Source organism: Setaria italica, chromosome IX (genome assembly GCF_000263155.2).
Source record: "Setaria italica strain Yugu1 chromosome IX, Setaria_italica_v2.0, whole genome shotgun sequence".
In the NCBI taxonomy this organism is placed as follows: Eukaryota; Viridiplantae; Streptophyta; class Magnoliopsida; order Poales; family Poaceae; genus Setaria; species Setaria italica.
In genome coordinates, this window is record NC_028458.1 from 34,402,066 (window position 1) to 34,424,319 (window position 22,254).

The window sequence follows — 22,254 nt, forward strand, 5'->3', positions numbered from 1 at the left end:
CCCCTTGCCATTAATAATAAAGAAAGTAGTAGGAAGGATCTTACTGCCGATGGTGAGGTCGACGCAGAGAGCGCCGCGAGCGGGGGATACATTGCCCTCGAAGTCCTTGAGCATCATGTCTGTCTTGGTCAGGTCATCATCGCTCTTCCTTAGCTTCCGGAACATGGCGTACGGCATGATGTTGACTGCAGCCCCTCCGTCTACCAGTAATCTAGTGATGGGTCGGCCGTTGACATGCCCTTTAAGAAACAACGCTTTCAGGTGTTGCCGTTTGTCTTCTTCGGGCTTCTCGAATGTGGCTGTCATTGGCTCCAAAACCAATTGCGCCATCTGCTCTTCCATTGCCAACATGTCCTGTCGGTCGGCAGGAGTCATGAATTCCATCGGCAGTATGAAGACCATGTCGATGTCGGCTGCCGATTTGTCGCCTGCCGATTCGTCGCCTCTTCTGTCGTTTCTTTTGGGGTGCCATACCTGAGACCTGCCTTTCTTCTCGTCCGTCGTGTACTGTTGCTCTTCTTCCTGCTGTTCCCACTGGCGGAGACATTGGATTCTTCATTTTTGAGACTTGGTCAATCCATCGGGGCACCACCTGGGGTTCACCGGTTTGGTTCGTGGCCTGGCCCGTTCCCATTCTGGTTCGCGTCCTAAAGGGTTCTCATCTGACACCCGAGCATCGGCCATCTCCTCAAGTCGTCTGTGGACGCTGACTCTATTTTCTGGCCGGTCATGTCGATCAAATCTGCCCCCCGGCCCATCATTGTGCCTGCCTTCCGACCGGTCATACCGGTCACTTCTGCCCCCCAGCCGATCACGTACTGGAGGGCGCCGGTCGTCTTGGTCGCGCCAGTTCCTGCTGATCGGCTCTGGTCTCCCATCTCTAGAGGGAGACCTGCTGAACGGCCGATTGTTACGATACGGGCCGTTGCACTCCGGGCAATTATCGGCCGAAGGCAACCTGAGGTTGCTTTCCCAACAGTGGATGATGAACGGGCATCGCCAGTGATCTTCATGTCGCCGCATTGCTTCTTCCCGGGATCTTGAGCGTTCATGTTGCCGCTGATATTTGTTGAGCAGGAATTGGGAAGTGATGCGTGGTTCTCCTGATACATCGTCATCGTCCTCCATCCGCCGTTTCCCCTTGACGTCTTCAAGCGCCGCTTGATTTCTGGGGTCTACGGCGCCGCTCTTTTTAGCCGATTCGGATGTCAGCACCTTGGTTTGGAGCGAATTCTTTCCCGTGTCAACCATGTTAGTGGGGAAGGGGTGCTGGTCGATCTTCATCGGCTTGGCTGGTTTTATTGGCACTTCAAATTTGAGTCTGCCCTGCTTAATGGCCGACTGTATCTGCTGCCGGAAGATTTTGCATTCATTCGTGTCATGGGAGGTAGCGTTGTGCCACTTGCAATACTTCATCTTCTTCAGCTGTTCGGCAGAAGGAATCGTATGGTACGGCGAGAGCTTGATCTGTCCTTCCTAGAGGAGGAGGTCGAAGATTTTATCGGCCTTTGATGTGTCAAATCCGAACGTTTCCGGTTCCTTCTTGCCGAACGGATATGATATCGGCTTCTTCCCTTTTATCCATTCCGCAAGGCCGATTTCTGTGTCTTCTTCGGTTTCTACCTCTTCTAAGTATGCCACCTTCTTTTGAAAATTCCTCCGTGGATCGAAAGAACGTACTTCTTGACCAGACAATCGGTGGACGATTTGGCTCAAGCTCTCAAACTCCTGTGAGGCGTATTTTTCTTTGATGTGAGGTAGGAGACCTTGGAAGGCTATATCGGCCAACTGTGCATCAGTCAGGGCCAGGGAGTAGCACTTATTTCTGATTTCCCTGAATCTCTGTACATATGAGGATATCGACTCGTCGCTTCTCTGCCTGAGGCTGGTCAAATCGGACAGCTTCATCTCATGTACCCCGACGTAGAAGTATTTATGAAATTGCCTCTCCAGATCGGCTCATGTAATTATCGAGTTGGGCGGTAAGGTGGTAAACCACTGGAAGGCTGACGCAGACAGGGAAGACGAGAAAAGTCGCACCCGTAGAGCATCCTGCGCCGCTGCTTCTCTGCATTGGATGATGAATCTCTTCACGTGTTCCACGGTTGAGGTGTCGTCCAGTCCCGAAAACTTGGTGAACTCAGGAACTTTATACCGATGAGGAAACGGCAGCAAGTCATACGTAGGCGGGTACGGTGTCCTGTATGTGTAGGTCTGCACCTTCGGTTTCAAGCCGAATTGTTCCTGAATCACCTCTGGTATATTGGCGGCGAGATGACTTGGTGTTGAGTGAAAGCATGTGGCATTTGATGTGTCATAGCCGGCTGCGTATTCAGGGTCGGCTGTTTGAATGAGCCGCTTGTTTCGTCATATAGTATGAGCGGCGCGACACCCCGGAGTACTTCCGTTGATTCTGCTGCTCTGCTCATCTCTGGTGCGATGGGCTGGTACTGCGGCATGGTTGGTCGAGTGGCCGCCTGGAAAGACGCGTGGAATTGGGGGCTTCCCTGGTTGGCCGGTTGATCCTGGATGGCCGTCACTGATGGTGCCCCCCAAGGCGCTGGATTAACCGGAGGAAGCTGCGCAGAGGACAACTGAATGGGACATGGCTGGAGGTGTTGCGTGCCATTAAACCCCATAGAGATCGATGATGAGGAAGCGCCAGAACCCCCAACTGGAAATTGGATCGGCTGAGAAGCCGAATAAGGTATATTCCTGCTCGAAGCCGTAATCGGCGGAGCATATGCCGGCCCCTGGTACCCTTGAGATACACCGCTAGCCAAGGAGCTGATGACGGCATTGTATACCGTATTAGAAAGCACCGGGAATTGATCGATGAAAGCTTGATAGACGGATTGCTGGACCATCTCGGACATCTTGTCCGAGTCCTCGGTGATTGTGATCTGGCGGGGAGTTGGAAACGGAGCCTTTTTGATAGTCTCCCCGCTCCTGGTGCGACTGAAGGACTGCAGACATGTCTTCCGGTAGTATGCCGTCTCCCTCTCTAGTTCTTCCTTCTGGTCATCCCTGAGATCTGCCTCTGTCACTTCGATGACGTTATCTTCGGAGACTTCAGCAGCTTTCAACATGGTGGCGGTTGTATTGTCCCACTGGGCGTGCCAAAAGTGTGTTTTCGCTAGAAATCACTGATCGAATTCCCAGCGTCGGACACACGACCCGGGAGAATCTGCTTAGCTCCTGTTCGGGTGATCGCCCTGGTGCGGTTCGCACGGCGTGCCAGCCAATCTGACCTGTTGATTGGCAAGGAAATAAATGTGTCAGTTCCCAGAGGTTGCGATCGGCTAAGGTTCCGATCTTGAGAAAGCTTATCAGCGAATCGGCTAATTTGTAGTAATAAGGAAATCGGCTATGATGCAACCGATTACCAGGCAACGTTTATAAAGAAAACTACTAGAGTAATCTAAACAACGCTACGGTAGCAACACTAGGAACAGATCTAATCGGCTATGCATGAAATAGGTAGATTAAACAGCAAAATACAAGAAAAGCCGAAAATACTGATTCCTAGCTGGATAACTGGTGATAAAACTAGAACAACACGTAAAATGTAGAATTCTAGTAAATATCGATATCTGATGAATAAATCTAAACGAAATGACAGCGATGCGCCCGAAGTTAAAGCTTAGAATTTACTCGATAAACGGAACTTACAAGATCGGCCGGAGGTCAAGTTGATGCAGCCCCGCCAACCCGTACGAACTCGTGAAAAAGGAGAAAAAGTGTTGGCGAAGTCGCTTGCTTGAAAGTAAGTACGAGGAAATAGTAGTTTGTTGTATTGAGTTGATGATGATTACAGATCTACAAGGGTGGCTATTTATAGCCCCGTACAAACGACTTCTTATCCGACTAGAACTCTATCCCTAAATTTAAACAGAAAACGAATATTTACAAGTACGATTCGTACTATTTTCACGTGCTTCATGGGCTGATCCTTCTTCATCTTCATAATCCTCTTTAAGCCCACACCGGCCCAACTACTCCAACCTCCCAATCGGCCGATCACCTCTTTGGCAAGGGGTAACTGATCAGGACCCACATGTCGAGGGCTCAGACTCACTCTGACCTTGAAAACTAAGGTCGGACGAGGTGGAGATCCTCCTTTGGAGGGTCGGGCGTGTCCGATCCCAAACCTCAGGGGTCGGGCGAGGCGGAGATCCTCCCTTGGAGGGTCGGGCGCGTCTGACCCCAAACCTCAGGGGTCGGGCGAGGCGGAGATCATCCCTTGGAGGGTCGGGCGCATCCGATCCCGAACCTCAGGGGTCGGGCGAGGCGGAACTCCAAGGATCAATCGACCGATCCTCGACTGTAGCATCAATTGGTCGATCCTTGACCGTAGCACCAATCAACCGATCCTTGACTGTAGCACCAGTCAGCTGATTTCCAATCATCGCCCTTGTATCTCGCCGCATCTTCGAATCTCGCCGATTTTACTCGTGTCAAAATCAGGCGTCAACAGTTTCCTCATAAGAGGATGAACGGCCCCAAGTGTTGCGTACACCCCTTGACTGGACAAGCCATCGCACAACCTATGAGCCCCTCTTGCCCTTTTGGTAAGACTATCATAAACTAGAGTTTCTAATCAATTAGCCAAGACCAGAGCCTATTGGTCTTATGGTTGTACTATTTTCGTGGGTTGTCACTCCGTGTTCCAATTAAGGCATGTGAGTGGTTGCAATTAACAAAGGTACATGACATAAAATAAATTAGGTTCATCACTGTTCGTTACTTCCCACCATAAACCAAGTATAGCAACTAGCATAACTACCCAACAATAAAGTAAAACCCAGGTCAACAAGGAATAAAAAGGAAACTAGATCATTAATTAGGACCCATAAAATTAACTAGGACTCAAGCGTGCATAGCATATGTTTGATCATATGTAAATGTTGTATAGGACAGAATGTGATCAAGGGCACAACTTGCCTTCCTTAAAGTCCTGTTGCTATTCAGAGTCTTCAAAGTCTTCTTCTTGAGATTTCTCAAGATGCGCTCCTTCTAGCGTCACACAATCATCCAAAGCAACTAAACAAGCAAACAATACACCAAACAATAAAAACATTCTAAAACAACACTTTAAAACTATCATACATGTTGTAAGGATCGCATAAGTGCGGGATTCACTAGAATCGGAGCTAAAAATAGAAATGATATGAGATAAACATGGTTTAAAGGACCTATATGTAAATAAAGGTCAACTATAGGGCAAGCAAAGGATGTTTCTGAGACACACTGAATAGTGCCTGTGAATAAGATATATGGCAAGGTTAGATCTATAAAAAGTTAAGGCTTGGATTATATTGATAGAAAACTAATCTATTCAGGGGTCTGGATGAAAAAGAAACAAGACACAAGGAACTGCTAAGGATTATAAGGTTTGTTAGGGACCTAAATGAAAAAGGCTTGTAGCTTCTTCATCCCTTGGTCGATGATGGGTCTGGTCAGACGAATCGTTGACACTCCGGTGGGCGATGGATGACAACGAGGTCAAGGAGCAAAGAAGGAGGACAAGGGGATCCCTTGGAGCTCCTCACCTACGATAGAGGTGGACGGGGTGGCCAGAATTTTGGCTGGCGGCGGAGAATGAGAGCAACGGTGCATGGGTCTTTGTGGGCGGTGGTGCTCTGGTGACGAGATGGCGATGAGGAACTGTGAAACGAGCTTGGCTCGACAAGGGGAAACTGCAGGTGGCGTTGGCTTTGCTCCGAGGGGCTTCTGGCTGGCGAACCGGCGACGAAGGCTGGAGGTGGCGCTTGGCTTCGACTGCTCCGTAGGCGGTGGCGTTGCGCGAGCAAGGGCGAGGTGCGGCGTAAGAGCGAGCGGGGGTAGCAGGGTGAGCAGTGGAGGACGCGTCGACCTTTATACGGCAACGGGGCGCGCCCTGGCGTGGCGCGCACGCTGAGGGAAAGGCCAGCCATGGGCCTGGCGGCACCTAATGGGCCCCAGTGGGCCGGATTGGGTTGAGCCCACGGTTTGGCCTAGTAGGATAGGATTAGATTTATTTTATTTTCAGAAATGATTTCTCGTGAAAGAAAATCCAAAAAAATTCTAGATGATTCATTTAAACCACAAAAATACTCTGAAAATCCCAAACGTTCTAGGAAAATTCTTAGAAATAGATTGGGACATGGGGAATCCAAATAAAATACTTAGAACCCGTAAAAAAGAATCTAGAGCCTTCTAATAAATAGATTTAGCTCTAGGAAAAGGAGAATGAATTCCAGAAAATTTCAGAAAATTTCTTAGAGAACCTAGCAGTCCTAAGAATGCATTTTTAAACTTTTTCACACTCAAGGAATAAGAAATGCAACCAGCATGATTGCAACACACTTAAACTATGGTTGATTAAGTTAATTTTAGAAATAGATTTTAATGCCTAATAAATTCACAAAGAAACCTTAAGGCCTTAAACGAACTCAAACAAATTCTAGAGAAATTCTAATTGATTTTTATTAACTTGCAAATGATGAAAATTAGGGTGTTACAGGGTTCGTCTTCCGTTCTTGTAGCGGATGCTCTTGTAGAGGACTCCAGTCTAAAACAGATAGTGTGCAATGCTAGAGTAGACGTGGTGCCTAAGCTAGAGGTTACCTTTGTTTGCTACCTTTCCCCACGGTCTGCGAGGTAGGCGCCAGGTGGTGACAAGCCTATCATCCCTTGTATCCCTGCACGTTCGGGTTCGGTGTTGAGCTAATAGCCGGAGGCACTTGGCATACCAGGTGTAAACCGGTGCCCGAAGCAAGCATGTAATAGCTAAGCTTATCCTTCCATGATCTCTATCCTTAGACAAACTCGCTACCCAGGTCATTCTACCTCTTGTTGTTTTTGAGTTGAACTAGCTAGAAGACCTTTGCACTCCCGTTCCCTGAGAAAATATGATACCCTGAATACTCTCCGGGTGAAGTGCTACAACGGTATATTTGTGCATTTGTGGATTTATTCATGAACGTTAAGAAATACCAACAATAATTATTGATGGAATGAATATAGTTAAAAAGAAATAAACATATCTTATGTTGTAGTCTTATTAGAGTTTGAAAATATTTTGGGTCATTAAGTTATTCAACTGAAGGAAAGAAAAAGTCAAAGTTAATTTATTTAACACTTAGCTGTCCTAATAGGGATAGAGGGATAATACATAGGTTACTTTGAAATTATGTTTTTTAAAATATGTAGCACTTGGCCTTCTACATGCAAGTAAAATGGAACCTTTACACCTTATACAGTTTGCATGCCATGTGTCACGACATTCAAAGTTTTAATGCTATTTTATTGAGATGCTTACAAGAGCCCTAAGTGGGATATAGGGATAATACATAGCCTACTTTGAAATTAAAATTTTCAAAATATGTAGCACTTGGACATGTACATGTTGCTAAAATGGAATGTTCGCACCATATATATCGTGTTTGTCAATTTTTGTAAATGTAAAGTTCAATTACTATTTTATTTAGCTGGTCCAAAGTGGGTAAATTAAATTGAACTTGTCAAGCCATGCAAAATGGCGCAACATGCATTGGCGTGACAAGAGAAGTCTAGTATCATCTTGCCGTGCCAGCATGGAAGGCTTGTCACACCGGTGCATGTGGCATGACAATGTTATTTTATCGCACAACTCGGGCCAGCGTGACTGAAAGGATCACGAGATGGAAATATTAGTCTGTAGGGTTATTTTTAAAATATTATTTAAAAAAGGTTAAAATTAAAAAAAAAATCACCTATATATGAGACAACACCACCAAGGAAAACAAGAGTCTATCACCTTCTAGTCATAGTTCTAGCAAAAAAGCAAGAACATCATGCATCTCATCCAAAGTAATCATTAAACTACTACCTCCTATCAACCTCCCAAAAATCCCCATCTTACATGAAAGCAAACCCTATCATGATCCCTCCGTAGTAGGTAGTTTAATGGTATGACCATAGGTGAACATGTCTAAGCATCATTAAAGGTCAACATACTAGATCTAATCTCCATGATTACATAAGGCATGTTATGCAGTCTAAACTAGCATTAGACTAAGCAACAAGCATATTCATAATAGATAGAAAAGCACACGAGTCACTAATAGATCGGATGATGTGAAGAATATTGCTCACACAATATGTATTAGATCATCACCTCTGAGTACATACCATCGACGATCTACTATGGCTCCTAAACTCCGCCATGGCACAACCACGCAAGGTGCCCATGGTGACTAGGGTTTTGCCTAAGGCATCTCCTAGACAAATTTGAAGACTTGCAGCGGCCTTCAGCTCTATATGGTCTATGTCTCGCTGTTTCGCCAACTTCTGATGGATGGATACGCATGCCGATGGAGAATGGAGGTATTTGTAGTCTAGAGGTGCCTTGGGACAAAACGCACCTTGAATGGAACTAGAAAAGGGTGAGGCCGATCAGCTTGGGCCTCTTGGGTCGATCGGACCCCCTTATGGACCTCACATGTCTGATACTTTCATCCAAAAGTTGTAGATTTTTTTGAGACATGCAGTTTTGACACCAAATTCGCTGCAATCGGAATTCGAATGAGGGAGATATGGCCTGTACAAGATTTTCTGCTTCTGCCGGACTTTTGACCTTCCAATCCTTAGCTTCCTTCAGCTTTGACCATGAGATGTACTTGCCAAATCACAACATACTTTGCTCCTAAGTCATCTGGAATGATGGTTCAGTGTACGTGGATGCATTAGAAGCGTGAAGCGGGCCAGGCCGATCGACCTATTGGCCTTGGGTCGATCAGCCCAACCTTTCTTGGGCTTTGCTGGTGCTAATCTTCCTCGAGTAGGCTCTTGTGTTATCCAAAGTACAAGCCCAAATCAAGCCCATACAAAAGTCGCCTGTTTATGTAGTATTTCATGCCATTTTGCAATATAGTTCAAAATACAACATATATGCAAATATGGGGTTATTTCAGGTACCAAGTGACTGGTTAGTATAAGATTTAGGGCAAAAACACCACTTAAATAGCACTAAAAGGGTGGCAATAACGAGCTCCAACACAATACAATTATTTGCACACCTTAGAAAAAGACTATCTATAGATTTTTACTGTCATTTGGATGCCATAGAATTTTTCTAAGTCTTTCTATTTCTTCTCATTTTTATGGCATTATAATTCATCCTTGGGATCTATAAAATACCTACAAAGGTATATCTTGCAAAACCATTAGTTCCAATAACTATGTTGTCATTAATCACCAAAATTATTATCACCTAGCTAGGCCATTTTCCTTACAGTGGGAGATGAAAAAAAAGAGAGCAAAACTCCTAGTTACGCCTCAAATTTGGGGGCAATTCTATATATATGCAATTGTCTCATAAGAACTATGCACCCCAACTCATTGTAGTAAAATAAGACGATGGCTCAGACTGCATGTAAGGGACTAGGACTCTGCACTCACATTAACAAATCCGACTTATTCCTGGCAATTAATTAAAATCTACACTGTGAACACTGCTCAAGACTGAGCATGGGGATCGGAACCTTCTCCCTCATCTCTCTTCAACCACACGGCGAGCTCCTCTTCAAACCTCTCCATCATCGCACCTGGCAAAACCATCGACACCGCAACACCTTCCTCACCATCAGCATTCTTGCACCTCATGTGGAAACTAGCTACCGTCGGCGCCACCACGCCGCCAGCGACCCACTCACCCCACCCGAAGTCCAACCCATCGCCGCCGAGGTGGGTCACATCGGACACGACGTACACCCCATTGAAGACCAGCCGGCGCCCGCGCATCGACGCCACCAAATCCACCATTGACCTTGCATACTCCGGCGTTAGAAGACTCCTCTTGCCCCCACACACGAGCTCGATTGTTCGCCCAAGCTGGCCGCCGCATAGCCTGCCGACGGACACCTCAAGAACGCAGTAGAGGTCAGCGTTGCCATAGTAGCCTTCCGGGACGTGCAGGAGGTCGCGAGCATTGCAAGGGAAGCAGATGTACACGTTCCGACGCGGCTCGTAGCCCAGCGCCGCGGTGCGGCACCGCCAGGTGACGGCGGTGAGCACCTCGAAGTCCGTGCAGCTCCGACGGAGGTGGGCGGTGACGTGGCTTCGCAGCCTGGCGATCTCTCCCGGCCCGAAGTGGAAGAGGCGGTGGACCAAGGAGTCGAACGGCGTGGAGTACAGCACGTCGTCGATGCCTGACCCCTCGACCAGCGGCTTGAAGACCGGGCTGGCACAGGCGATGCTTGCCGGGACACGTGCCGTGAGGAGCTCACGTTCCCACACGGGGAGGATGAGAGGGACTGTCTCACCGCGTGCGAGATCAGCGATGGCTCTGATGAATTGGTTCCAGCCGAAGCCGTCAGCAATGCAACGGATCATGTGGAGACCGACAGCAAAACCTCCACATCTGAACCGTGTCACCTCCACATAAATTCACGTCCTGAGCATACAGCAACTCGTATAAAATTTACGAATGTATCCAGATCTGAACACAGTGTTTGCTGTCACTGTCATCCATAACATTTACCTTCAAACGGCAAAAACCCCCAAAAGGGAAAGAAAAGAGTTGTTACCTGCATAAAGAACAATGGCTTGCCTAGAACAACTCTAGGATCTCCCACGTCGCTGCAGAGGAGCTCACCGACACATGGGAACGGTGGCACGAGTGGCTCGCCGAGCTCTGCGAGACGCACCTCCGCCTCCGCCTCGACGAACACCACCCCTTCCTCCGTGCAGTCCACCACCAGCTTGCCGCTGGGAAGCTCCCGCAGCCGGCCGGCCAACGGGTAGTAGTGCACTAGGGCCTCGGCGAGGGCCACCCGCATGGCCTTCGCGGTGTCCTCCGGCATGGCACCGGCGCTAAGGAAGAAGCTAACGACGGGGGTGTACTCGTGGTGGTTGCGGAGGTCGTCCAGGTCGGAGAGGTGCTTGATCTCGTGGGGCGTGGGACGTGATGACGTAACAAGCTCGGGCTTGCTCCGGCGTGTCACGAAGGTCGCCATGATCGTGGCGTGGAGAATGAGGTCGTCGTGTATTAGGGCTGCAGCGGTGTGTATATAAAGAGAATTGCAACATCTATACAAATTAAGGACACTAGTGTAACTTTGCTTACTCTAGTCGCTGCATCCCACCGGTTCTCCATTGCTAGTCATACTCTTGAGGTTTCTGTTGTAATTCCCTGATGGTTCCGATTAACGTGGGAATTTCTAGAGAGTCTGTGATTAGTATCGGTATAGATAGATAGATGGATTTCTGCCTATTTACTGCTAGTATGTAGAGATGTAATTGAGAATCTAATTGTAGTTTTGAATGAGTCCTTTGGTTCAGTTTAATCTAACTTTCACATTGAAATATGGATTAGTTCAATAAATGTATTATAAGTCGACCTAGTTATCCAGAGAAATCAAAACTTTTATCATAACAGTATGTACGGGTATGTAGTGCATCTTATCAGGTCATATCGCTCCATGGAATATTTACTGTAAGAAAACTATATGGTGGTGGGATTGTAGGCGCCTAGTCTTGTTTATTTGCAGCAAAGTTTTCTCAAAGCACGTAAACAAAAACATGCAAATGCCAAATCAAGAAAAAAATGATAATTGGATTTTTAAGCTGCTATAGGGCTATATTAAGGATTTTGAAAAACATTTTTTATGTTTTGGAGAAAACATGGAGGAAATCTGCCTGGAGTTACTGCAATTCATTTGAACTTGTCTATCAACTCATGCTCCTGCATGGGCCAGTAATTTTAAGACAGAAGTTTTAGAAATTCATGTATAAATATGAGGCACATAGCTAATCAAAATTGTTCATATTTGTTCTCTCCGTTTTATTTATATTCTGCATGGGCCATTATAAGAAGGATGATATGAACTAATTTTTACGTCTCTGCAAATATTTCAGATTCAATACACATTGTAATCACGACATATTTGAATAGATGCAAATTTGTTATTTAATCCCTCTGGCATATGGTTTACTATAACCATAACATTTTTGCATCAACCTATATATTGTGCGAAAGGTGAACTGCCTACGCTAACGTACTGGCCAAAATAATTCAAAGATGTGTACAAATACGTGTTATTACATATGTTTATTTTCAAGAAGAATTCATCAGAAGTCAGAACCTATGAGGTCTAGAGCAGAAATTTTCTCCTCGTACGGAATGTACAGAAGTGTATATTTTAAATATTATGTTGGACTTACGGAATGAGGCATTGGTATCCCTTATTCAGAAGAAGCAATCATTAATTTGCATGCCCACGTGAATAATGACAAGTTTTTTGTGCAAAATACATGTCCTCTTTGTACAGAAATATATGTACTGGCCTTTGTTGAAAAAGACAACATTTTTTTCTTCCACCAAAATGTACTAGATCAGCTTTTCAAAGGAAAAGAAATATGTATCCAGCAAGTCGGAGATGAATTACAGAAACCAATTTATCCGGTTTCTACATACGTAGTACGAGTACTGCTCACGGGGCATTTTTTTTTTCTTGCTGTTCTATCTTTCACAACAAGGTTTTGTTGCGCTGCAAAATCTAATTTGATACAAAAATCTTGACCAAAATTCCAGTAAATTTTGTTTTTTTGGTTCTTTACCGTTACTCCTATATATGCGACAGCACCATACATGTATATAGAAATATTTTTTGGAAAAGCTGCACAATGTTTTATTGCATTTTTTTCATGCTCTGTATATATGTGCTCCAATGCTCCAACTAAGCAGTGGGCAACACCATCGTCCAAAGCTCACATCCCATCTAACACAAACCATGGTCACCTTCACTGCACATCGGGGCAAGCCTGAGCTGGTGACGCCGGCACGGGTGACACCAAGCGAGACGAAGACCCTGTCGGACATGGACGACCACTATGGTCACCGTGTCTACATCCCCTTAGTTGAGTTCTTCCGGTGCCGCCCAACGGATGGCCGCCATGGGCAGCCGGAAGACCCAGCCGTTGCCGTCAAGGCAGCACTGGCGGAGGCCCTGGTGTACTACTACCCCGTCGCCGGCCGGATGCAGGAGACGGCCAACGGTAAGCTGGTGGTGGACTGCACCGGGGAGGGGGTGTCGTTTGTGGAGGCCGACGCTGCCGTGCGGCTGGAGGAGCTGGGCACACCGCTCCTGCCGCCGTACCCGTGCGTTGAGGAGCTGTTGCCCGACGCCGGCAACATTCAGGTCGTCGCGGGCAAGCCGATCGTTGCCGTCCAGGTACCTTACCTACACGCTACAGTTGCTTAAAAGTTGCTAAAATTTGAAACTGTCTACAAACTCTCCGGAGTTTGCACATGCCATGCAGGTGACACGGTTCTTAGGTGGAGGATTTGCCATTGGTCTCCAGATTAGCCACTGCATCGCCGATGGCTTCGGCATGATCCAGTTCCTCAAGGCCATAGCTGACATGGCACGGGGCCAGAGCGCCCCAACGGCGCTTCCCGTGTGGGAAAGGCATCTGCTGATGGCCCGTGAGCCGCCGGACACCGCCTACGTGCAACAAAAACTGATGTCCCTTCTCAAGAACGCTACAGGTGAGACGCCGCCGAGCATGGTTTACCGGCACTTCTTCTTCGGCCCGGCGGAGGTGTCCGTTCTGCGAAGCCACGTCCCAGGGGATCTCGGAGCGTCATGCACCCGATTCGAGCTGCTAACGGCGGCGATCTGGCGGTGCCGGGCGGCGGTGTGGGGCTTCAACGACGACCACCGCGCCGTCCTCGCCTTCTCCGCGAACGTGCGGCGGAGGTGGGAGCACATCCCGCGAGGGTACTACGGCAACGCCCTCGTCTACCACGTCGTGGACGCCGCCGCCGGCGAACTGCGCCGTAGCCCGCTCAGCCACGCGGTGGCGCTCATCCGCGACGCCAAGACGGACATGAGCGACGAGCACGTGAGGTCCACCGCAGATTTCATGGCGTCGATGCGTGGGCACTACGGGCGCGGATGCGGAGGCGGGGATCAGCCGCCGATGGTGTACGACGAGGCGGCGTACATGGTGTCAGACTGGACGCGGCTCGGCGAGGACGACGTGGACTTCGGATGGGCCGAGCGGGTCGGCGGTGGGGTCGCCATGCCGTCGTCGCACGTGAGCTTCAACGGGACGTGCCGGAACTCGGATGGTGACGAGTTGGTCGTTGCGTCGATGCTATTGCCGGAGGGAGTCGTGGAGAGGTTCGAGAAGGAGGTAGCGCTTTTGCTGAAGCAAGAGGCGGACTCATATTAGTATTTTGGGAGGAAAAAACAAGGCCTCAATGGGCAGGATATTTTCATCTGTCAGTCATGTAAAACTAAACTTTTGGATAATATCTTAAGTCTTTCCAAAATCATTTTCTTCATCCTCAAGTAGCAAGGTAAGGTGGTAATTCCATTCCTATCTATCATATGGACCTTCTATATACCTAAACTTATCCCTACGTTTTACATTCTCATGAGATTGTGCTAGAACCTTGATCTTGATTATGGATCACTAAATAGCAAGGTTTTAAATCTTCAACTAAAGGTATTTAGCGGATGACCTTTAAAACAGCTATAGCAGAGCTAAATGAGGCTATAGCGGGTTATAGCTACTAAGTTGTACATAAGCATAAATAGTTTGATCAGCCTCAAACAGCTATAGCTGGAGATTTAAAACCTTACTAAATAGTGACTTGTAGCATCCATGATCGACAAACATTGCAATCATAAGGGCATTATCCCCTTCCATCTGACGCATCCTTTCGTGATGCTGTAGCGAGCGAGCGGCTGCACGCGGGGCTCCAGCGTCTTGCCCCCGCCATCCCCGTCATCCCCAACTCTAGCGGTGCCCCGCTGCACGAGCCACCACCATATGCCGTGGTCCAAGACGAACCTCTCTCAGCTTTGATCCTCACTCAGAATCTTCTTCAACAATTCCAGCCAGCTTCCCACCCCCTCCCCCCTCCTTCCCCGCCGACAGCTCCCTGCCCAGCTCTGACAGTGCAAAGCCGCCTCTGCCGCCACCGCAACCACCACCGACACTAAAATCATATAAATCCTACACCCCCACCGCCTCCACCACCCACCGAGGGTCATGCCCAGCTTCGGTGGCATCCTCGCCGCCTCCGCTCCAGTCATCCCTCCAGCTTCAACAGCTAGCCGACGAGCCGCCCCGGAACTCCTTCTAGGTCCGTGGGCACAAGTAACCCCTAACCCTCAGCCCCAAACCATGAAACTCCTAATCTAAAAGCTCACTGGAGAGGTCCCCGTTGTTGGGAAGGAGAAGAAGCACATCTACTGTGACGTTCGTCGATTGGTCAAAATTCGAGTGTTAGAGCTCATCAAAATACTCGAGTGTGGTTTAGCTTCTCCGTTTTAATAACTTTAGCCGTCACATCTAAGGCTCTTGGCATGGGGTCATGCCCGTCAAAGTAGCGTCAGTGTCCCCCATCACCTTGACCGAGTCAAAAGTAACGAGTAACATGAAAGGTTACGAGCTATAGTATTGCCTATCACTTTTAACTATGCCATAATACTAGTTATTATCTCCATCTACTCGGCTATTTCATTCAAAATCCACATATGTTCTTTTATTAATTCACACGTTTGCTCTAGCACCAGGCCTGTGCTCCTCCTCCACTGCTGTGGGGAGAGGTCACTTGTTTAGAGGAGAGGGAAAGCAAGGAGGCAGTGCATATATAGCGCGGAGAAACTAGAAGGTGGCCGCTGCAATGCCTCTTAGAGGCAGGTGCGGATCCATAGAGGATCATTAATGATTTTTAGTCCTGCTTTCTCTTATATTAGCAACATTTTTTATATGTATTGGGTTTAAAAATCCATTGTTGTCAAGTGGCAGCACCAAAATGGCCTGGATCCACCCTTGCTTAGAGGTTGAGTGGATTGCTAGCTTATCTTCCATCCAAGAATGTTGTAAAATAGCAACTTCTAGAATCTATATATGTTGATGGCATGCGCAAGGCTTCTTTGTGTATTGATCTGTATTATTAGAGTAAGTGTATAAGGTGAACAGATAACCTGACTCTTCGTTGCAGTCTTTCTTAGTATTACAACACAACAATAGTAACTGATTTTAGTTATACGGTTACAGTTTATTACGGCGCACTTATAATTGATTATAAAGAAACCACAAATCCACAATAAGACCCCAGCCATATATAACATTATTTATCCCATTGATTGAGACTACTCTACAAGGCTGAGCGTGGCAACCTTCTTCCGTTCTTCCCATCTCCATTGAGCCACACAGCCAGCTCCTCTTGAAACTTCTCCATGATCACGTCCGGCAAAACCATCGATACAACGACAGACTCCTCGCCGTCAGCGTCCTTGCACCTCGTGTGGAAACTAGCAAGCTTGGGCCCGACCACCCCACCGCCAGCCCACTCACCCCACCCGAAGTCCAGCCCGTCTCCAACGAACTCGGTGACATCCGACACGACGAACACTCCGTCAAACAACAGCCGTCTGCCACGCAGCGACGCCAGCAGATCCACCGTGGACCTCGCGTACTCCGGCGAGAGGCCGCCCTTGCCCTCGCACACGATCTCGACCGCGCGCCGGAGCCCGCCAGCGCGTAGCTCGCCGGCGGCGACCCCCAAGATCCTGTAGAGGAGGGCGTTGCCGTAGTACCCTCTCGGGACACGGAGGAATCCCTTCCTCCGGCCGCCGTGCGCGTTGGAAGGGAAGTAGAGGTACACCTTCTGGCTCGGCTCGTAGCCCAGCGCCGCCGTGCGGCACAGCCACGTCACGGCAGCTAGCACGTCGAAGTCCGTGCAGCGCTGCCGGAGGTTCGCCGGGACGACGATATGGCTCCGCAGGGCGGCGATCTCCCGGCGCCCGAAGAGGAAGGACCGGCACGCCATGGTATCGAGCGGTGTGGACTGGAGCGCGTCGTGGACGCCTGTGCCTTCCACTAGCGGCTGGAACGCCTGGTAGGCGTCGGCGATGTTCGGCGGGCTTCGCGCCGTCAGGAATTCCCGTTGCCACACGGGCAGGACGAGCGGCGCCGGCTCGCCGTGGGCAAGATCGGCGACGGCTTTCATGAACTGGCTCCAACCGAAGGCGTCGGCGATGCAGTGCATGATGTGCAGACCAAGAGCGAATCCACCGCATTTGAATTGTGTCACCTACAAATTAATATACTATCTTAGATTGATCCTGTTGTTTTATATATCAAATCTGTTTACGCAATCGGACAAGCAAGACGTAGAAGAAAGGGAAATTATAGAAACAAAAGAAACCGTGCCTGCATGAAGAACAACGGCTTGCCAAGGACGACGCCAACATCGCCCACGTTATCGCAGACGAGCTCACCGTCGCATGGGAATGGCAGCACGAGTGGCTTGAGCTCCTGGAGCTCCAGGTCGGCCTCTGCCGAGACGAACACCACGCCTTCCTGCGTGCACTCCACTGCCAGCTTGCCGCCGGGAAGTTCCCGGAGCCGGCCAGCCACCGGGTAGTAGTACACCAGGGCCTCGGCGAGCGCCGCCCGAATGGCCTTCGCGGTGTCCTTCGGCATGCGACCGGCGCTACGGAAGAAGCAGACTACTGCAGTGTACTCATGGTGGTTGCGGAGGTTGTCCAGGTCAGACAGGTGCTTCGTCTCGTGGGGCGTCGGTCGTGATGGCACCACAAGCTCGGGCTTGCTCCGGCGTGTAGTGAAGCTCATCATATTGTGTACACTAGTGCGTGGGGCTCAGGCGCTCAGCACGTCAACAGCGTGTATGTGTATATATATATATATATATATAAGCCTCTACTATCTACATGTTGCATAATGATTTATTTAACTTCCAAAAATGACAAAATATACTCCCTTATTTCAAATTATAAGTCATTTTGACATTTAAGAATTTTTACTATGCACTTAGATACACACTATGTCTAATTACATGTAAAAGCTATGAATCTAAAAATAGCAAAACGATATATAATTTGGGACGGAGGGAGTACATTTTCATTGTACATACAAGTTCTTTGAAACTAGATTATTCAACTTGTAAATGTGAGATATGGTAAGGGCAATCTTCTTATATTGACACTTAGACACATGGATAAGGGATTGTTCATTTTAATTTTTGGACCACAAGATATTGCTTTCACTACCGGAAGCAGAAGAGTTACCGAGTGTAAAATCTTTGCCGAGTGCTTTTTGTCGGGCACTCGGCAAACACCTCGTTTGCCGAGTGTCTACGCCTATACACTCGGCATACATAATACACTCGGCAAACATCCTATTTGCCGAGTGCCACAGAGAACACACTCGGTAAAAATCCAGACGATACTTGGCAAAGATTTGACACTCGGTAACTCTCCAGCACGTGGCATGCACATGCGCTGTCCGTTAGGGTAGCATGCCGGCCGTTAGAACTTTGCCGAGTGTCCGTTATCGACACTCAGCAAACTAAGAGGTTGCCGAGTGCTTCCGCTCGACACTCGGCAAAAGGTCAATTTTGCCGAGTGTTTTGCGCCGACACTCGGTAAAGACAAAACTTTTTTTTCACCTCTGCCCTCCACACTTTTCTACTCCTCACATACGACATTTGGTACTACATGTTAAAAGTTGGTCTATTTGTTGGTCTATTTGCTAGTTTTAATGAATTAATTTCATTAAGAGGAATTTGTTGATTTAAGTCAAATTTAACTGCAAGTGATTGAAATAATGGAATAAAATCAGTGAAAAAATCATATTCATGTTACTGAATCAGGATTGAGGTCTCATCCAGGAAATGAAAAGAAATTTTGAACATTTTATTCAGAAAACACGACCACGAACGTGTGGCCCAATGGTTTTTAAATTCTAAAAAAAGCAAATGAAGTTTGAAAATCACAAGATTTATCAAGATGTCATGATATCATACATGGAGGCTATGGTAAAAAATTGAGAAGGTTTCGCACAATTTCTGACATATGATGCTTACAAACCGACACATCTCCCGAGAAGATTCGTAGAAGTTAGAAAGGATTCGGTAAGATTTTGAGTCCAAGTGACACTTGAATTAGGGTTTGACTTCAAAACTTTTTGTATAGGCGACAGACAACATAGATTGGTTCATGTCAAATTTTGGGAATGTTTCGGATTCGTTTGATAATTTTTATTTATTAACTGTAATTATAGAATTTTAATAGATATAAATTCAATTTGAGCTATAACTGCATGAAGTAATGGAATAATATTAGTAGAAAAATCAAATATACAGTGTTGAGCGAATTTGACAAGGTTTTTCCAAAGTATATCGGAAAAATGTTAGTAAAACACGTTATTGAAGGAGTATACATGAAATATAAGTGTACTTTGCTGAGTGTTTGTAGAAGACACTTGGCAAAGCTAATAGTGTTTAGTTTTGCCGAGTGTTTTTTGACACTCGGCAAAGATACTGTTTGCCAACGGAATGTTCGCCGAGTCCTCTTCGCCGAGTGTTACACTCTGCAAAGGCTTTGCCGAGTGTTTTTGAACTTCGCCGAGTGCCTGGGGCACTCGGCAAACTTACTGTTTCCCATAGTGTTTCCAGTACCATTGAGTTTCATGACCTACAAGCTAGTTCAAGCAAAAGTCAAAGCTAATAAGGAAACGTTGCAATTAACTTGTCTATCAACTCATGGCCGGTAACTTTAAAAGACAGAAGTTTCACAAATTCATGTATAAGAAGGAATCAAGATTGTTCATCTTTGTTCTCTCTGTTTTATTTATATTCTAACACAACACTACATGGGCCATTATAAGAAGGAATGACATGAACTAATTTTTAAGTCTCTGCAAATATTTCAGATTCAGTATACAATAACCACGACATATTTAAATGCATGCAAAGTTGTTGATTAATCCCTCTGACATATGGTATATAACCATAACATTTTGCATCTACCTATTGTGCGAAAGGCAATAGCGGGCTAAGTTAACGTACTGGCCAAAACAATTCAAAGATGTGTACGAATATGTGTTATTACATATGCACTTTATTTTCAAGAAGAATTCATCAGAACCTATGAGGTCTAGAGCAGAAATTTTCCCTTATTGATGAAAAAGAAATCATTTGCATGCCCACATGAACAATATAATGAACATTTTAAATATTATGATGAACTTACGGAATGAGGCATGAATTAGTATCCCTTATTGGGAAAAAGCAATCATTTGCATGCCCACATGAACAATATAATGAAAATCTTTTGTGCAAAATATATATGTCCTTGTACAGCAACGTACTGGCCATTGTTGAAAAAGAATATTTTTTTTCTTCCACCAAAATGTACAAGATCAGTTTTTCAAAGCAAAAGAAATCTAGTGAATAGTTTTGCAAGTATGCTCTCTTAGATACTCCTCGGTTTTCAAATTGTAGGCCGTATTGACTTTAGATATATACATTATATCTAATACATAGTAAAATTTATCAAAAAAAACCGAAACGACCTACAATTTGAAACAAGGGAATACGTAATTAGCTACGCTCCTTGCTCTTTGCAGCAGACCAAAGCTTCAAGTTCGATTGTCACTAAGAATCCTATGTACACAGCAGGACTCTAGTTACAGGCTAATTTCTGGAGGACTGCTAATTTTTCATATCAACCATAAACAACTATTGGTCTGTAATCTCTACTGCACTGAACAGTTTGTAGTTTTTGCTGCCTAGTACAAATTGTGGTAACTACCAATTACCAACTTCATTAACATCCCATCAAAAAATGGAACTAGAATTTCGCTTTAGTAAATTTTAGTGACTAGATCAATATTAATGCATGAAGCTAGAGGGCAAAAAGTATGCAGTTAGGTAGCCACATACAACAACGACCTTGTATAAATCTAGTACAACACCTTTCAATTGTATACTTTTGGTATATTTTTTTAGCTATTCTGTAGCGAAAAATATTAGTCAAAGATGTGATCTGAAGAATTGATGACCAAAACGTCACTTATCTGTGACTAGAGGGAGTACTTCATTACTCTTTATTTTATTGCTGGTACTCTTGCGCCGGTACGTTTTAGACATGAAAATGGTATGCTGGCTACACAATAGGCGGGCCAATAACTCGGCAGATTTCAAGATATGATGTACATATTAAAATATTTCGGGTAGAGACCTACAAATTTCAAGACCAAATTCAATTGTACCTTGGCCCTCTCCACAGTTGAGTCACTTGTAGAGAACTGACTTTCGATGCGCTCCCTTTTAATCCCAGTTTAAAGGCCCGGTATAAAAGGGGGTGCGCGGAGCTTTACTCCTGGTTGGTATTTGCAACCGGAACTAAAAGTTACCTTTTATCCCGGTTCAAAAATCAGCCACCCGTGAGAGACCCTTTAGTCCCGGGTGAAAAAATCAGCTACCTGTGGGGGACCCTTTTGTCTCGGGTGGTAAGAATAACCGGGACTAAAGGTCACCCTTTTAATCCCGATTGGTGTTACCACTCGGGACTAAAGCTCACGACACCAACTGGGATAAAATAGGGTCTTTTATCCCGGTTGGAAACTCCAACCGGGATAAAAGGGTCCCTCATGGGTGGTTGAAAAAGAACTAAAGCCCTCGAACCCTTTTATCCCGATTTGTAATACCAACCGGGATAAAAGGGAGTCTTTTATCCCGGTTTGTGTTTCCAACCGGAATAAAAGGGTCCCCGACGTGTGGCGGCGGCAGAAGTAAATCCTTGAGACCCTTTTATCCCGAGTTGTAATACCAACCGGGATAAAAAGGGGTCTTTTATCCCCGTTGGTGTTTCCAACCGGGATAAAAGGGTCCCCGCGAGTTAGTATAAAAGGATTGGATCCCCTATATAGTCAGATGTGGTGTGTAGGTGGGACGGCAAGGAAGCTACGCGCGAGGCTTGAGGTCGTGGGTTCGAATCCCACGAACCGCGCACGCGCATATTTCGCGTGAAAATCGCGTGACTTGTGACTTGCGCGTGTGGGGAGGTCTCCCTGGGACCCAGGATAAAAGACACCCCCTTTTGTCTCAATTGGTTTATCCCGGATAGTTTTTCGAGAGATTTGCACCCTTCCAACTGGGACTAATACTCAGTTTTCTACTAGTGAGTCAACTGCTATCTCAAAGACATTATGTCATTATTAATGGGTGTTACAGATTAATCCTCCAATGGTTTATCACACTTTACAAAGTTTGGCAGAGCTGACAAATTAGAGTTTTTAACTAAGTTATTTGCTCTCTTAACTTCTAACACGAACCGGTCACCATATCTATTCCTTGCTGGTGTGACATCCCAACTTTATTAGAAGTATTTAAATTCTAACTAAAAATTTGAACCTTTAACTTTTTCGCAAACCTAATGTATTTTTCTTTATTCTATTAGC

At 46.4% G+C, this 22,254-nt stretch overlaps 3 protein-coding genes across 4 annotated transcripts; 1 reads left to right on the forward strand and 2 right to left on the reverse strand.

Annotated features, from left to right (window-relative positions):
• Positions 1 to 9,392: 9,392 nt before the first annotated feature.
• LOC101767711 (acyl transferase 1) lies at positions 9,393 to 11,130 on the reverse strand. Its single transcript, XM_004983409.2, has 2 exons — positions 10,551 to 11,130; positions 9,393 to 10,398 (listed from the first exon to the last, which is right to left on the reverse strand). Exons 1-2 carry the CDS (start codon positions 10,977 to 10,979, stop codon positions 9,481 to 9,483), a joined length of 1,347 nt encoding a protein of 448 aa, XP_004983466.1. The 5' UTR covers positions 10,980 to 11,130; the 3' UTR covers positions 9,393 to 9,480.
• Positions 11,131 to 12,632: 1,502 nt separating this feature from the next.
• LOC101768120 (acyl transferase 1) lies at positions 12,633 to 14,314 on the forward strand. 2 transcript variants are annotated; one of them, XM_004983410.2, is made up of 2 exons: positions 12,633 to 13,196; positions 13,267 to 14,314. In XM_004983410.2, the coding sequence occupies exons 1-2, from the start codon at positions 12,693 to 12,695 to the stop codon at positions 14,200 to 14,202; spliced, it is 1,440 nt and encodes a 479-aa protein (XP_004983467.1). In that variant the 5' UTR covers positions 12,633 to 12,692; the 3' UTR covers positions 14,203 to 14,314. The 2 variants fall into 2 exon arrangements, with proteins under 2 accessions (XP_004983467.1, XP_004983468.1); XM_004983411.2 differs by having other exon boundaries at positions 13,285 to 14,314.
• Positions 14,315 to 15,951: 1,637 nt separating this feature from the next.
• Positions 15,952 to 17,647, reverse strand: LOC101768784 (acyl transferase 1). Its single transcript, XM_004983412.2, has 2 exons — positions 17,200 to 17,647; positions 15,952 to 17,080 (listed from the first exon to the last, which is right to left on the reverse strand). Exons 1-2 carry the CDS (start codon positions 17,623 to 17,625, stop codon positions 16,142 to 16,144), a joined length of 1,365 nt encoding a protein of 454 aa, XP_004983469.1. The 5' UTR covers positions 17,626 to 17,647; the 3' UTR covers positions 15,952 to 16,141.
• Between the last annotated feature and the right edge of the window lie 4,607 nt (positions 17,648 to 22,254).

Excerpts from the sequence above, each read along its gene's own strand:
- LOC101767711 (XM_004983409.2), bottom strand. The coding sequence starts at position 10,979 with ATGGCGACCTTCGTGACACGCCGGAGCAAGCCCGAGCTTGTTACGTCA. Across the intron at positions 10,399-10,550 it reads AGCCATTGTTCTTTATGCAG|GTGACACGGTTCAGATGTGG; the intron begins GTAACAACTCTT and ends ATTTATGTGGAG.
- LOC101768784 (XM_004983412.2), bottom strand. The coding sequence starts at position 17,625 with ATGATGAGCTTCACTACACGCCGGAGCAAGCCCGAGCTTGTGGTGCCA. Across the intron at positions 17,081-17,199 it reads AGCCGTTGTTCTTCATGCAG|GTGACACAATTCAAATGCGG; the intron begins GCACGGTTTCTT and ends ATTAATTTGTAG.
- LOC101768120 (XM_004983410.2), top strand. The coding sequence starts at position 12,693 with ATGCTCCAACTAAGCAGTGGGCAACACCATCGTCCAAAGCTCACATCC. Across the intron at positions 13,197-13,266 it reads AGCCGATCGTTGCCGTCCAG|TTTGCACATGCCATGCAGGT; the intron begins GTACCTTACCTA and ends AACTCTCCGGAG.